This window comes from Nylanderia fulva, unplaced genomic scaffold (assembly GCF_048542155.1).
Source record: "Nylanderia fulva isolate GAGA-0341 unplaced genomic scaffold, ASM4854215v1 Scaffold26, whole genome shotgun sequence".
Taxonomy (NCBI): Eukaryota; Metazoa; Arthropoda; class Insecta; order Hymenoptera; family Formicidae; genus Nylanderia; species Nylanderia fulva.
Genome location: NW_028190325.1, coordinates 2,568,441 through 2,582,029, shown reverse-complemented (window position 1 = coordinate 2,582,029; position 13,589 = coordinate 2,568,441). Strand labels below are relative to the sequence as shown.

The following is a 13,589-nucleotide window of genomic DNA, read 5'->3' as shown; positions in this document are numbered from 1 at the left end:
GTGCCCGAGGACGCTCGTTTTCTCGGGTTTAAGATTACCGCACCTCGATGCGGCGAGGAAACGAGCCTTATACGACGCCGACGCGAACGTCGAGATCTGTAATCGACGCCAAGACTGAGATCGCGAGAGAAATCACCGTCTTCGCGTACCGCAATTTGCATTCGAGAGGAAATCGACTCGCGGCGAAATATCGCGATTGTAAGAATGACACGACTGTGACAGTTGTAACTTTGTTCAAATTATAATGCAGGGTGTCTAGCGGTCAAGGAAATCTGAAAAACCGGACATTGTCAGGGAATTTTATAAATCTGGAATTGTCAGAGAAAAGTCAGGAAATTTTACTATTTATTTTGATTTTTTCACATTATTCTACATTTGTCTAAATAATTTGAAATTGTTTGTTAAATAAATACAAACTTTTCCTTGACTCCTAGCACGCTAATTTTCTGTGTTGTTAAAAATCGATTCGTCTACAATCTACAGCGTGTTCGTTAATTTATATTTTTATCGTCGTGTTATTTCATTTCAATGTGTTTAATAGAGATAAAACTAAAAAATTTGATATAATATAAATAAAAAAAGTGATTATTTAAATAGTTTATAGTGACATGTTTGTTTCGATTATCATACATAATGCAGATTGTATAATTGATTTAAATTTTTGTTTTTTTAACTTCCGAACCTTTTCATCGTTAACAAAAATATCTCAAAGATTTCATAATTTAACATTTAATTGATTTATCATATAGATATGCAAATTATATCTTTGGAAAAAATAATACTAAAAAATCAGGGAGAAAATGAATTTCTGGTCTTGGAAAATCTGAAAAAGTCAGGGAATTTTTTCATTGAGTCTGCTGGACACCCTGTAATAGCGGTTTCTTAGGTAATTAATTAAAGATTTGACTTCTTTCAATCCAGAAAAAAAATTTAGCAGTTATAAAATTCTCTCGTGATACTTGAAATTGATCGGTTGAAAGTCTTTACAAGATAGAGACAGTACATTTTGCATGTATTTTCAATTACTATCATTCAAGTCTATCTTCCCTAACGAGTCCAATTCGCCATACTAACAATCCGTGCTGCGTAAACGTCAGGTATATCTCCCTTCATCGAGATTAAATCGTTTTTTTTTTTTTTTTAATAAAGCGAGGTGACTTTTATCGCGTCTCGTTTCGCGAATTAAACGCGCACGCACTGATTGAATGGTTCTCACAATAAGCGTCGCATGCCTCTCTGCCGATTGAGCGCGTGTTTCTTCGTCGTATTTACGATTGTCGCGACTCGTAAAACGGATCCAGCTGCGATAAGACACGTCGTACGACAATTCCGTTCCGCGGGGTCCGATAAGGATGCCATAGAGGGATAAATGGATGTAGATTGAATCGTCAGGCGGACAATTTTGGTTCGGATCCGAGATCGAAACTGATAAATGATTCATGCGCTTCGAAGAATGGGCAACGGGATGGTGTAGCAAATGCTTTTGTATCGATTTGTCTTGTTTCCTGGTACACGATTCGTACGAGTGTCTATTCTGTAGGTATCCCAATGATATCGTATGATTAAACGTTCCATCATATATCGCAATATTGATAAATAGAATGAGATTATCTTGATTCAAAGTAGCGACAAAGTAGTGATTATTTAATAATGTAATTTTTGATAATCGCGTATTCCGTGTTAAAAAAAAATTAATGATCTATCGATAATGTGAACGTATTACATAAAGAACTGTAGGCTTGTCAGTGTACAAATTTATGGATCTATAAAGCCAGAGTTCTGCATGTAGGCTGCTGCTACCTAGGATGAAGCAATCGATGGATTTACGGATCTATGAATTTATGGATATGTAAACTTCTTTTCTTTGATGAATCTCGCAATCTCTGCGTTGCCGGCGATCTATGGACGTGTAAATTTGAATTCATGGATCTATAAACATAAGCAATTGATGGATCTATAAATTATAGACCAATATGTCTATAATAATCTATTCTATGGGTATATTTATGACAATTTATTAAAAATATAAAATCCATAAAAAAATAAAAATAATTATATATTATATACGGTTGTTTATAAGAATAAATCTCAAAAGTCGTTTCTAAAATTTCTGTTATTTTTTCTCGTAGAAAAGTCACTTTGAAATATTACTGTAATAAGTGTGTTGCATCTATTAAGATAGCCCTTATCAACGATAGCGTTATCCTCGCGCTTTCGCGCCCGAGCGGCAAGAGCGCATCAAAGTCAAAGCATATCTTCCGAAATCTTAGAGACCACGCGCGGTTTTACCTCATGTCGCGTTTGCGTCACATCCTCTCCGTGAAATGGCCGTGCGTAAAGTCTCAAGGACCGCACACACACGTTGTGCTTGTTCGAGGAAGACGTCGAGAGGGCACACGTGTGTCTCCCGGAGTTCTTTCCGTGTCTCTCTCTCTCATCTCGCGCCGCGGGAGAAGCATTATTATCCTCTCGATAACGGTGAACACGCGGCAAGAACTCGTAAGAGCTTGGGAGGGAAACCAACGCTATATAGAGTTTGCAGACTTAATTTAGGTTATTACGATGCATACGAAACCTCGAATCGGGCACTATAAGTCATTTCCGACGATAGGCCTGTGGCATAAGTATTCGCGCACGGCCTCCTTTCTCTCTCCCTCTTCTTCCGCATTAATCCTGGTTAAGAAAGTTTTAAGGTGCGCATAAATTTTTTAAAGGGCTCGTTAAGCCGCACCATTCTGGCCTTTCGCTGTAAATAATAACCTTTATACGAGGTTTTAATCCAAGGTTGAGTGTCCAATTTCTTTCTATATGTTTGAGAGAGAAACCACGCTGAATTTCGCAAAATTGCATTCTCATTTGTCTATGTAATCTTGAAATAATATTTATAAACGTTTTTGTATGCTACATTAGAGATTTCTACGGAACAAAGTTAAATCTTGATCTATGCACGTAAATAGATTTATTTCATTGTCAGGCAGACAGTCGTAAGAAATACTTGAATTCGCTGTATTTCATGGTACAAAGTATCGTATCGTTGCAATTTTCCAACTGACCCTCGGCGTATCACGCTATTTCGGTATCGCTGAGTTCATAACGTGAGATGGACGATCGTTTCGGTTGACGTTTACCGAGCATTTGGATAAATTCTGACAATTGCGGAGACCAGTGCTTTGCAAATATAGTCGCGTGTTACACTCCGTACGGACTCTGTTAGCTCAGGGTAATATAGCGAGAGAATATCATTTCTGCGATATCTGATAATTCGTGAATGTCCGGTACAACCGTAAGCGGCTCGTTAAATTCGCAACATCGCCAATCCGGGTGTCATTATAATATCTGTAATACTGCTACCTCACGTCGCTGATAAGCGCCTCTATCTACACGTTCTTGCATCTACCGAGAATGAAATGGAGAGCACGAGACGACGATGTAACAGAATCTCTGAATTTTTGTATAAGATGCAATTTCGAAGAAGAAATGATTACATTAAATATTTTCTAAAGACATCTTAAATTTAATTTTAGATAACGCATTCATCCAACACTTATTTGCCTCCTTTCGAATAATTGCATCGTCCTACACTGTAAAAAAAATATGTAAACTTACATAAATAATAAATGTAAAATTATACACGATAAATAATGAAAATGTATACAATTTCATTATTTATATTGTAATTTTACATGTTTTTATTATATATATTTTTTTACATTGTACTTTGAGGATATTAATGGAGATAAGGGTTATTTATAAATTAAGGAAAATTAAACAGCATGTATATTTACTGGCAGGCGACAAAGCTTGTAACTTGTAAATACCGTCGGTTCGGAGAACCGAATTCGAGCCTCTGCACGCAAGAGAACGAGTAACATCGTTACGCGTCTTGCGGGATCGCGTTCAGTTACCGGAGGCGATTTCTATCCTCGCACCCGAGACACGAAGCTCGAGATGACGACGATGACGATGACGACGACGAAGAGAAAGAAGAAGAAGAAGAAGCAGCAGACGGTTATACGCGGCAAGCGACGCGAGCGTATAAGCATAGCCGGCATGAAATACGATGAGAGAGTGCCTCGGGTGCGAGACTTATGCTAAGTACATGCACACACACAAACACACATACACGTCTCGTCGTGCGTGCATTTTATGTTCGCGTCTGTCCGGCCCTCCGTCTCTTCGTTCCTTCATCTTGGTGAACGCCGCGCGCTCCCGTCTTCTACCTGCCTGCACGCGCGCGCGCATTCTTTATATGGGCCTGCGTCTGGTCCGGCGAAGCGCAGTAGTAAGAGGCGGCATCCGCGACGACACGTCGCCGATGTCGCCGCATCGGTCAGGAATGTTCCTTCTCGCATCGATTTATCGCGCATATGCGCGCCGATTAACGGCGAACCGAGACCGTCAGATTATGTGCTTTAGAAGCTGAGAAAATGATGAGATTATTTTCGTCGTTCATTCTCGCTCATTTAGACTCGATGGCTACCGAGAGAACCTTAACTCGTGATATCCTTCGATATAAATTATCAATTTTGATTTATCCCTTCTTATTATTTGATTGAATTTTACGATGTTTCTCTGCAAAAAAAGATGATATTACGGCATTGGAATCCGATTCATTCCGTGTATCATTAATTAAAGAAAAAAAAAATTGGATCTCAAGAAAAGTTGCGATACCGCATGCGATCATTAATGCAAGAAGCTATATTTTGCACGAATCGAAATTTTTCTTATTTCTTCGAGAACGTATGACCAATTCGATCAACGTAGTTCATTTCGGAGGGAAGAGAAGTGGTGGTGGCGGCGGCTTGGTATCGGTCGACAATGACATTACTCAAACGGACCTGACAAACGTATAAAGAGTTAACGACGACGGGATTACGGCGTATGTGCACGCGAGCATTTGTAAGATCTCTGTGGAATGACGGGGGAGGAGAGACCTCGGGAGGAGGCCTCGCGAGACCCAGAGGCGACGGTCACCATAACTCATCTTCATCGAGCCGTCAACAGGTCGGTTTCCCGTACGATCCGTGTGTATTCTGCGGGATCTTGGGCGACTTCTCATGCTCATAACTTATCACTCGCGAGCGATTTTGAATTGAAAATATCGTAGACAGAAATGTGTATCCATCGTTAAAAATAAACTTTCGGAGAACATTTTTTATCAAAATATTTTTATCAGAAAAGAGACGAATATCATTACAGAGGCTATAAGATACAACTTTACTTCAAAGAAAACATCTACACGGACAGAATTTTCTCTTAGAATTTATTCTGAAAATTGTGGGACAGTATGGTGTATTGGAGGAATTTTGTGGGAATTTAATTTGCCACACAATAAAAATATTAATACTTACCATAATTAAGAAAATATAAAATATGTTCGATTAATTTTTATATACATATTAATATTTTTAATTGGTGGTAAATTAAATTCTTATAAAATTTTTCCAATATACCATATTGTCCCACGGTTATCATGATTTTTAGCGTAAATTCTAATTGTAAGAGAAAATTCTCTCCGTGTAATAATAGCGTTACAGGAACGGTCGACCAGGATTAATGTATTAAAAGAAGGAATGACTTACTCTCTTTGGACTAATTTTGCAATTCGTTTACCGCAGTCTAAACGATCTTTGTCGTCATGCGTTCGACGAAGATATACGCGAAAGAAGGAGCAGGATCCTTTCGAAGTAGTCGGGGCCTAAAGACCCGCGTTTCTTTTTATTCGGATACAAGTTTGCCGCGACGAAGTCGTCTGAAACAAAATAGCGCATTAGCGTTCCTTATGCATGTATTGTTAACGAGCCATGCAAATCGATCCATTCGTTAGTTGGGGGATCAGCCGGTAGCTCTCGCGTCTCGTCTTTCCATCGTCATGTTACCGTTCCTTTCGACCGGCGTGATTTGTCTAGTTGCATATGCAAACATCGCGCGCTTTGGGTGAAGACAATTTGTTTAATGACGCTCTAGTCAGTGGTGTCGTATCATTGTGAATGACTGCGCAATCTTCTTGGCAATACTTAATTGCGCCATTCGGACAGCATCAATCATTTTCACGTCGAGAAAATATCGTTATATTAACCAAGAAGTTTGTAGAATAAAAACTGGAGTAATAAGAATTTTGTTGGAAAAAATAATCAGAAAAATTATATATAATAAATTTTCACGAATTTTTAAATATCAGTATGAGCTGCAGAATATTAATTAATAATTCGACAATATAACTGTAAGATGAAATTATGTCAATTCTCTTATTCTCTCTTCTTCTTTATTTAATTAGTCAACACGTGATTTTGCGAGATTCAACAGCTGCTATCTCTCTTCGTTTGCAATCGTTAGCAGTAATTTCATATTAATTTTTATCATATTAAATTATAAAGACATTTGTATTTTAGTTAAATTATCTTAAAATATATCCCTTATATATTTAAAAGATATATAATATATATAAAACATTTCAAGTAATTTCATATTATTTTTATCAACTTTTTATCATATTAAATTATAAAAAGGTATTTTTGTTGAATTATCTTAAAAATATATCCCTTATAAATTTAAAAGATATAAAACATTTATAAACATCTTTAGATCAGAAACGATCTTACGATAAAATTCGAATGTACGCGCCTCGTTTCAATTGTTACACTCGCGAGATTTCGCAGAGTCTCACGCATATCGAGGATCGGTGCGTATCTAAGATACGAGGGGTCGTATAATTCCAATATCACGCCTTCTCCCGTTCGAGGGATACGATCTGCGAACACGGTGAGGACAGTGCAAGGACACGCGATTCTCGGCGATATATATCGAGCGAAAGCGTGGGCATCTCTGGACGACCGATTCGCCTCGCTCGTTCTTCGGCTCGCGCATGCTATGAGGACTTATAATGCCCCTATGGAAGCGTCCTTAGCGTCGCGAAAACGATCGCGTGCCAGTAGATGGATTCGAAGCATCCAGTTGAAGAAGAGAGAGAGAGGGAGAGATCTCGTTTAGTCGCACGACACGAGTCTCGCCACGGTCCACGGTGCATTCATTATCGTCGACCGAGTGTATTATGCGCGCCATCGGTGACAATATGCCGCAAAACGTATGGCCGGAATTCCCGTTGCTAAACGTGTCGCACCTCGGCGACAGTGTGCTAATTTTGCGTACGGCGATGTCTTGGCTAATATTGTGCGCGTTCATAGAAGATGTACAGGTATTAATCTTATGCGATCTTTCTTGGGAAGATAAATTCGAGATATGGTGGTTTAGGACATATACTGTCTTAAATTCTTGATATATGAATCTGCATATAAGAGTGTACATATAAATTATCTAGAATATCTTTAAACGAAAGATTTTACATTCACACATTTTTCATAAAAATTTATATATATATATATATATATATTTAATATATATTATATATATAATTTAATTATATATTTTAATTATATAATATTAAAAAAATGTTTTTTGAGAAGTATGTGTAAGTGAAAAGGGAAAGCTTCTCTCTCACGTTAAATTAACATTAATGTAAAAAAAATAAATATCGCAGAATTTTATGCAGTTTGATTATAAATTTGTTTTTCATTTATATTTCCACATAGAAATTAGGCGCTAATTTGTATTGTGATTAGCGGGCAATGTGAGATTTTCGTGTTCGTTTTCGTACAATACTAATTAACCGCCGATTGTGTCATAAATTGTTGAATTTACCGCGTAAATTCTATTACCGGCTCCATTAGATCGAGGCAAACGCAGTTTTATGAAAGCTCATGTGGGATGCTAACAGTATAATTATTTGATGATGTAATGAATATCGCAGGCCAGTATCTTAAAACTTTACGAGATTGTGATATATTACTCTATGGATTGAGATATTACTCTGTATTCATATCTCGCATTTAACGTTAAACGTAGGTGGTTGTGATTCTGGCTTTTATGAAGATCACGTTCAATGTTATCGTGGACTGAGAATTGCACAATCCCATTTAACACGCTACATGTTATACAGTATATTATACAGTACAAGATATTAAGATGTATATTGCTCGAGAGAAGCAATCCTCGCAGAATTCAATATGCAACAAATCTTTCCAATACCAATTTCTCCATAATTCTAACTTCAAGAAAAATGACAGAACGATGTAACGTTATTCAGGCGAATATAAAATATTGTTATCGATAATAATTTTCTCCGTTGCTTGAGCAAGAAAATTAATCTGTGTGAGGGCAAACAATTGTAGATTTTTATACATGATATAGAAATGCAATTTTAAATAATACATTTAAATGTTTAAGAAATTTCTTTTGGAACAGCTTGTATTTCTCTTTATCTTAAAAGGCGTAGGCAAATCTCTAAGACTTCTATCATAAGAATCGTTTCTGCGAATATGTTCGAAACTTGAGACCCGCATCTGGTTGATGTGTTGCCAAAGACAAGAATCTTACTGAATCCACACCCAGTTCGCGAAGGTGCATAACACATCGCGACACATGAATATCCACATGAAAATTATGATGTACCGTAAGTGACGACACCGTACGTCATGTTTTAGCCAATAGTCATGCCACGTCGCATTGAAATTATCATCATAAAATAAGAGAGAACGAACGCACGCGTTGTCTTCCACCTACGAAGTCGTTGTCGAAGTCGAGCCATTAACTTCTTTTACGGGCTCGTTAGGTCGGATTCTCACCGTTTCGTGGGTGATACTTCGAAGAGAGGAAACGTTGTAACGCTCTTAACAATCAGTATTATCGATCGTCGTCAATTACAAACTGTCTGAGATCGCTCAAGATCATTAAACTGGTGTCGATTAGATTGTTTCTCGCGCGACAAAGTCGATCGAAAGGTTCGTAAATTGATTAAAAACATTGCAGATGTCAAATTGAACATTAGTTTTTTTGTAGCATATTTTGGTAGCTATAAGCATGAATTAAAACATCCTATGAAATTAAATGACGAATGATGAAAGTTTTATCTATTTGCATATTCGACATGTAACTGAATAAAAAAAATTTTTTTTAAATATTATTTGCTATTATTATTATTTTTTAATATTTTTTCCTATTTTGTATTTAAAAAATTATTTTATTTTTTATGTATTCACAAAGTTCTATAAATTTTGTAATTTTTTAAGGATTTTTGTTCGCTAAATTACTTATATAGTTGTTCTTAAAATAAAAAATTGAAAATTTTATATAACGATAAGATTAATTCACGCGAATTTTTGCTGGCGCTAATTAATCGCGGATTTCTCTCAGCTTTTTCCACGCAATGATCCGCGCGTTCCGCGCGAGTGCAAGCGGATTCAGCAACAACGTGTCCCGGGTACTTTTGGAGGTGCGTACCTGCGTGACTGCGCGCGTGCACCTTTTCGCTCATTCTCTCTCTACTATTCCCGCATAAGATTTCTCTCACTCTCGCGCGCATGCACACGCGTGCACGGGCGCGTGTACCATCGTCACGGACACTCACGCGGGCACTCACACGTCCGCACGCCCTCCTCATCTCTGTCTCCCTCTCGGTCCACCGCGTTCTCTAAGGCGACTTACGCCTACACGTTGTAGTTGCAGCATCCACACTTAGCCCTCCTCAGTCCAGCGCGTGCCTCCACGCGACCAACCACCACTGCTCGACCACTGCTCTCTCACTCTCGCGCGGTAGCAAGCCTCAATACACGTCCGCCTGACAGCTTCGCGCTGACAGTGCTTTTGGCAGCGTTTGCTTGATTGCGCGAGTGATTCAATATGGTCCACCCCAGTGAATTGTGTGTATGTACGTGTCTTGCGTGTAAAGAAAATTAAATGAATGTGTTGGATAGCTGTTATGACGAATGTCATCGATGCGCTTTCTAACGGTATAATTGATTGGAGTGTTGGTGAAACTTGAATATAAGAAAGTCTCGATTCTTTTTTGCGATATTCATGTGAAAAATGTAAAGCAATTAGATTAGGTGATTTAAATTTGTTAGAAGCTAGATGACAGCTGAACATTTTCCAATTTCTCGCTTTTGATCAGTAGGGTGTTTTTCTTTGCAAATACGGGAATGAAAATAAACGTGTTTTTGATATCGGAGTGACAGCATATCAGTTTTGCATAATTAAGCCTTACTTAAGAAAGACACGAACGCTATTAATGTTCTTCGATAGTGTGGAATAATTTAATGAATATTCACAACTGCTATCTTAAATTTTTTCCCTTTAGAAGTGCAACCGCGTAATCGTGATCGCGTAATTGCTAAGCTGTCCAATGAATGTTGGCTAAATTTAATTCCTTAATTAGATGAACCATCGTGCGTTAAAAGAGATAGTTAAGTTGGTATTTGCGTATCGTCGAAGTTCATGCGCGTTATCAATATTCAAAGTGACTCGATCAAGTTTTGCAATAATCTCGTAATTTCCCAATGCATCGACATATTTCAAAGATATAACGCCTTGTTTTGCGCCTAAAAATATTTTACGTATAATGAATTTCGGTAAAAATACGTCTGCCTTTTTAGAAATAGTTTAAGTCGTAAATGTTCACGATGATGGCATAAAACAGTGGCGCGAACGAGCGATCAGACTCTTGATTTTATCGAAACGAGCAATCTGCTGACTCGAGAGATTTCACGTTCGATCGTTCGATCGGAATCAGTTGATAATCAAAGTATGGATAGAGCGCGCGGTTTTCGTTGACGATCGCATCTGGCCTCATCAGGGCGACGATAAAACGTTGGTTGGAAGGACGACGACAGTTTATCGATTCGTTTATCGATCGGCCGGGAAACGTCACGCTTGTTCCTCGCGAGAGAGGCAGACAAACGTTGGTACGCGGATTGGAAATCGGCGAGCGTGGGTCGACGCGGCGCCAACCTGTTGCTCGAGATCGAACTCGTTTCCATTTAGAGGACTCCGGGTGTCCAGCCTGCCGTCGCCCGCCACCGTGGGACCCGTCCTCGATTCGGAGAGAGCCAGGAATTAATCAACCGAGCCGGCGGACATTCGAGTGCTCAACTTCTGATTAACGCCCGAGAGCGTATCTTTATCGAAGTCGCTGCAGAGGATCGGGAGCCTCTCCTGTTTCGGAGCCAGCGATTGATCCCAGCTACTTTTCATTAAAGACGCGTTCTTCTGAAAGAGCTTGTTAACGATAGCAGGTCTTCAAGATATGTCCTTGTCTCGAAACTAAAAATTAATCCTATTCGAGAACAAACTCTTATCAAAGACTCTTATTAAAATGATAAAAAGTTCTCAAGATCATCGATTCGAGGTTCGGAATTAATGAAAAAATGAGCTAGCATTTAAATACGCATCATGATTAACATAGAACCTATATAAAGGAGAATGGTATAATGATCGCGTTGATATATAATAGTTACTTTCCGTGAAAAATTGCATCGCTAAGTGAACGTCGGAAAAGAGACGAGCAAAATCCACAACGCAGATCGCGCGACTTGATCGAAGATCAAAACTGATGTGACGACAAAGTGAAGTGAACATCTCAAGATGCCTAGTTACTTGGTAATTAGTTTTATGGTCCTCTGGGCCAGCTTGTCGTTGGCGAGTCTCTCGACGAGGGAACTGCTGGAGTGTCGAGCGAACTTGACGGCGGCGATCAAGAATGACACGACGTTCCTGGGCAAGGTGCGCCAGTCGGACTACATCTTCACGGGGAAGATCAAGGAGTTGCGGCAGGAGGGGCAGTTATTGCATGCGCGCGTCAAGCGAGCGATTAAGGGCGCGTTGAACGCTACCGTCGATCTCGCCGTGAACGACACCTGCGGCAGCTACGTCAGACGCGGCTACATCGGCATCTTCATGGCGCGTCGCGGCGCCGGAAAAATCGTCATGCACTTCGGCCCGGTACCGCTCACGCTCGCCAATCTCGATAGGTTGAACGCCGCCGTTAGGGGTGAGTCCATGCGGATGAATTTTCGTAAGAAAATATAGCGTAATCAGTGTTGTGCTTAGATGCTTTTAAAATTAGCTAGATAAAGATGAGATAAAAATATATCAATTCATCTTAGATAAGATGAAGATGATTTTCTTTTGAATATATCTAGATAAAAGATGAAATTATATGGCGATTCATCTAGATAATATTTTTTATATAATAATTTTTAAGACTGCTTACGTAAATGGAGTTATAAAAAAAAGGTAAATTATAAAAGGGATATAAAAATATATGTATTCATATTTTTATTTATAAATTTTTATTGCTTATACTACTTAAGTTATACTATTTAAGTATTTTTATGTGCTATGATTCTAAACCAAAATTATCTGAAAATTATTCTAGATAATTTAGTAAAGATAATATACTTTTTTTATCTAAGATGCAGATATAGATGATACATATTTTTATTATCTATATAAAGATAACATTTCATATAGATGATTATCTATATAATTTTATTTAAATAACAGCAAACACAGAGCGTAATTCTAATCTCGCACAATTCAGGGCCGATTGTTCCAACTTATCTTGGTAAGTTTTACCCGCCAGGTAGCATATCTTTGTCTCTTAATTTTTTTAGAACTGAACTGAAAAGAGACGAAAATGTATGTTACCTGTCGGATAAAACTTATCAAGAAGTTGGAAAAATTAGCCCATAAGAGTTTATTGCCGAATGATTTCTCTGCACGATTTCGTAAAATATTAAGCTTGCAGAATTATGTCTTCGGAATTTCACGCCTTCGAGGATATAGGAATTTATAGAAATTTTTATTTTTGTTCTTATTCTTCGTATAATTTACGAGTAAAGAGGAAATTTATATTCACCATGGTTCTCACATCTTTTTTTTGCATATTATGCAGTATTCTCTTGCAAGAATCATGCGTGAGTGTGTTGACACGCAATGCATTGTCGGCATGTGGGTGGATAAAACACGTCAGACGGTTAGCTTTCAAGGTCTACTGGACAATTGTCTCGACAAAAGCGCAAGAAATCTAGAAACAGCTAAAAAATGTTTTTTTTTATAAAAATGTAAATTAATATCGAGGCCTATAAAGTAAATCTTCAAAATAATACTCGATATTTTAACTATTTAATCCACATCACACTTAAATTCATAATATATAACTATAATCTCTCGATAATATTATCATAGATAAAATTATTATTTTCTTTGCATTTTTATCTTATAGAAACTCTTTATCGCTCAAATATTGCTTTGGAATTTTATGAGCCGCACGATTTTACATACCGAAGGTTAAGATCTCGATGAAAAAGGGCGGCACGCGAGAAAATTTGATCCATTGCGCCCCGAGAATTATTAAATCGGCGTCATTTCGCAGCCACGCACGCGGGCCATGCCCCTTTTCATCGCGTTAATCGCGCTAAATAAAGCGACGCACATTATAAATAAGTTACGACTATAATTTAATTCCTTTACGATCCAAGAGAACGTTTAATTTCTCCCCCGGGGCCAATGATATCGTTCTGGCGTGATGTACCCCGTCGGTCGCGGGGATTGTTTCGTGGACTATTAAAGAAATTAATGTAGGAATTATAAGGCTGGCTCTTCCCGAGGCAATATCGCGTTGCCCAACGTAACAGGGAGCCCGTGATTTATTTAATAAGCGGAGATTAAGTGCGGTCTCTCTTCTTTCTCTGCCT

General features: G+C 38.2%; 1 protein-coding gene and 1 long non-coding RNA gene across 4 annotated transcripts in view; one reads left to right on the top strand and one right to left on the bottom strand.

Moving 5' to 3' along the window:
* The window catches only part of LOC114936594 (agrin), a 464,192-nt gene that overhangs the window by 13,377 nt on the left and 437,226 nt on the right, over window positions 1–13,589 (top strand). Inside the window, exon 1 of one of the 3 annotated variants that reach the window (XM_085483681.1) lies at window positions 9,598–11,881. The exons of the other annotated variants lie outside the window; for them this stretch is intronic. Coding sequence (XP_085339807.1) covers window positions 11,476–11,881 — 406 coding nt within the window. The 5' untranslated portion in view covers window positions 9,598–11,475. Of the gene's footprint in view, window positions 1–9,597; window positions 11,882–13,589 lie in introns of those variants that run through there. 3 annotated transcript variants of the gene reach the window in all.
* The window catches only part of LOC114942743 (uncharacterized), a 67,276-nt gene that overhangs the window by 18,782 nt on the left and 34,905 nt on the right, over window positions 1–13,589 (bottom strand). The gene's annotated exons all lie outside the window — the stretch shown is intronic.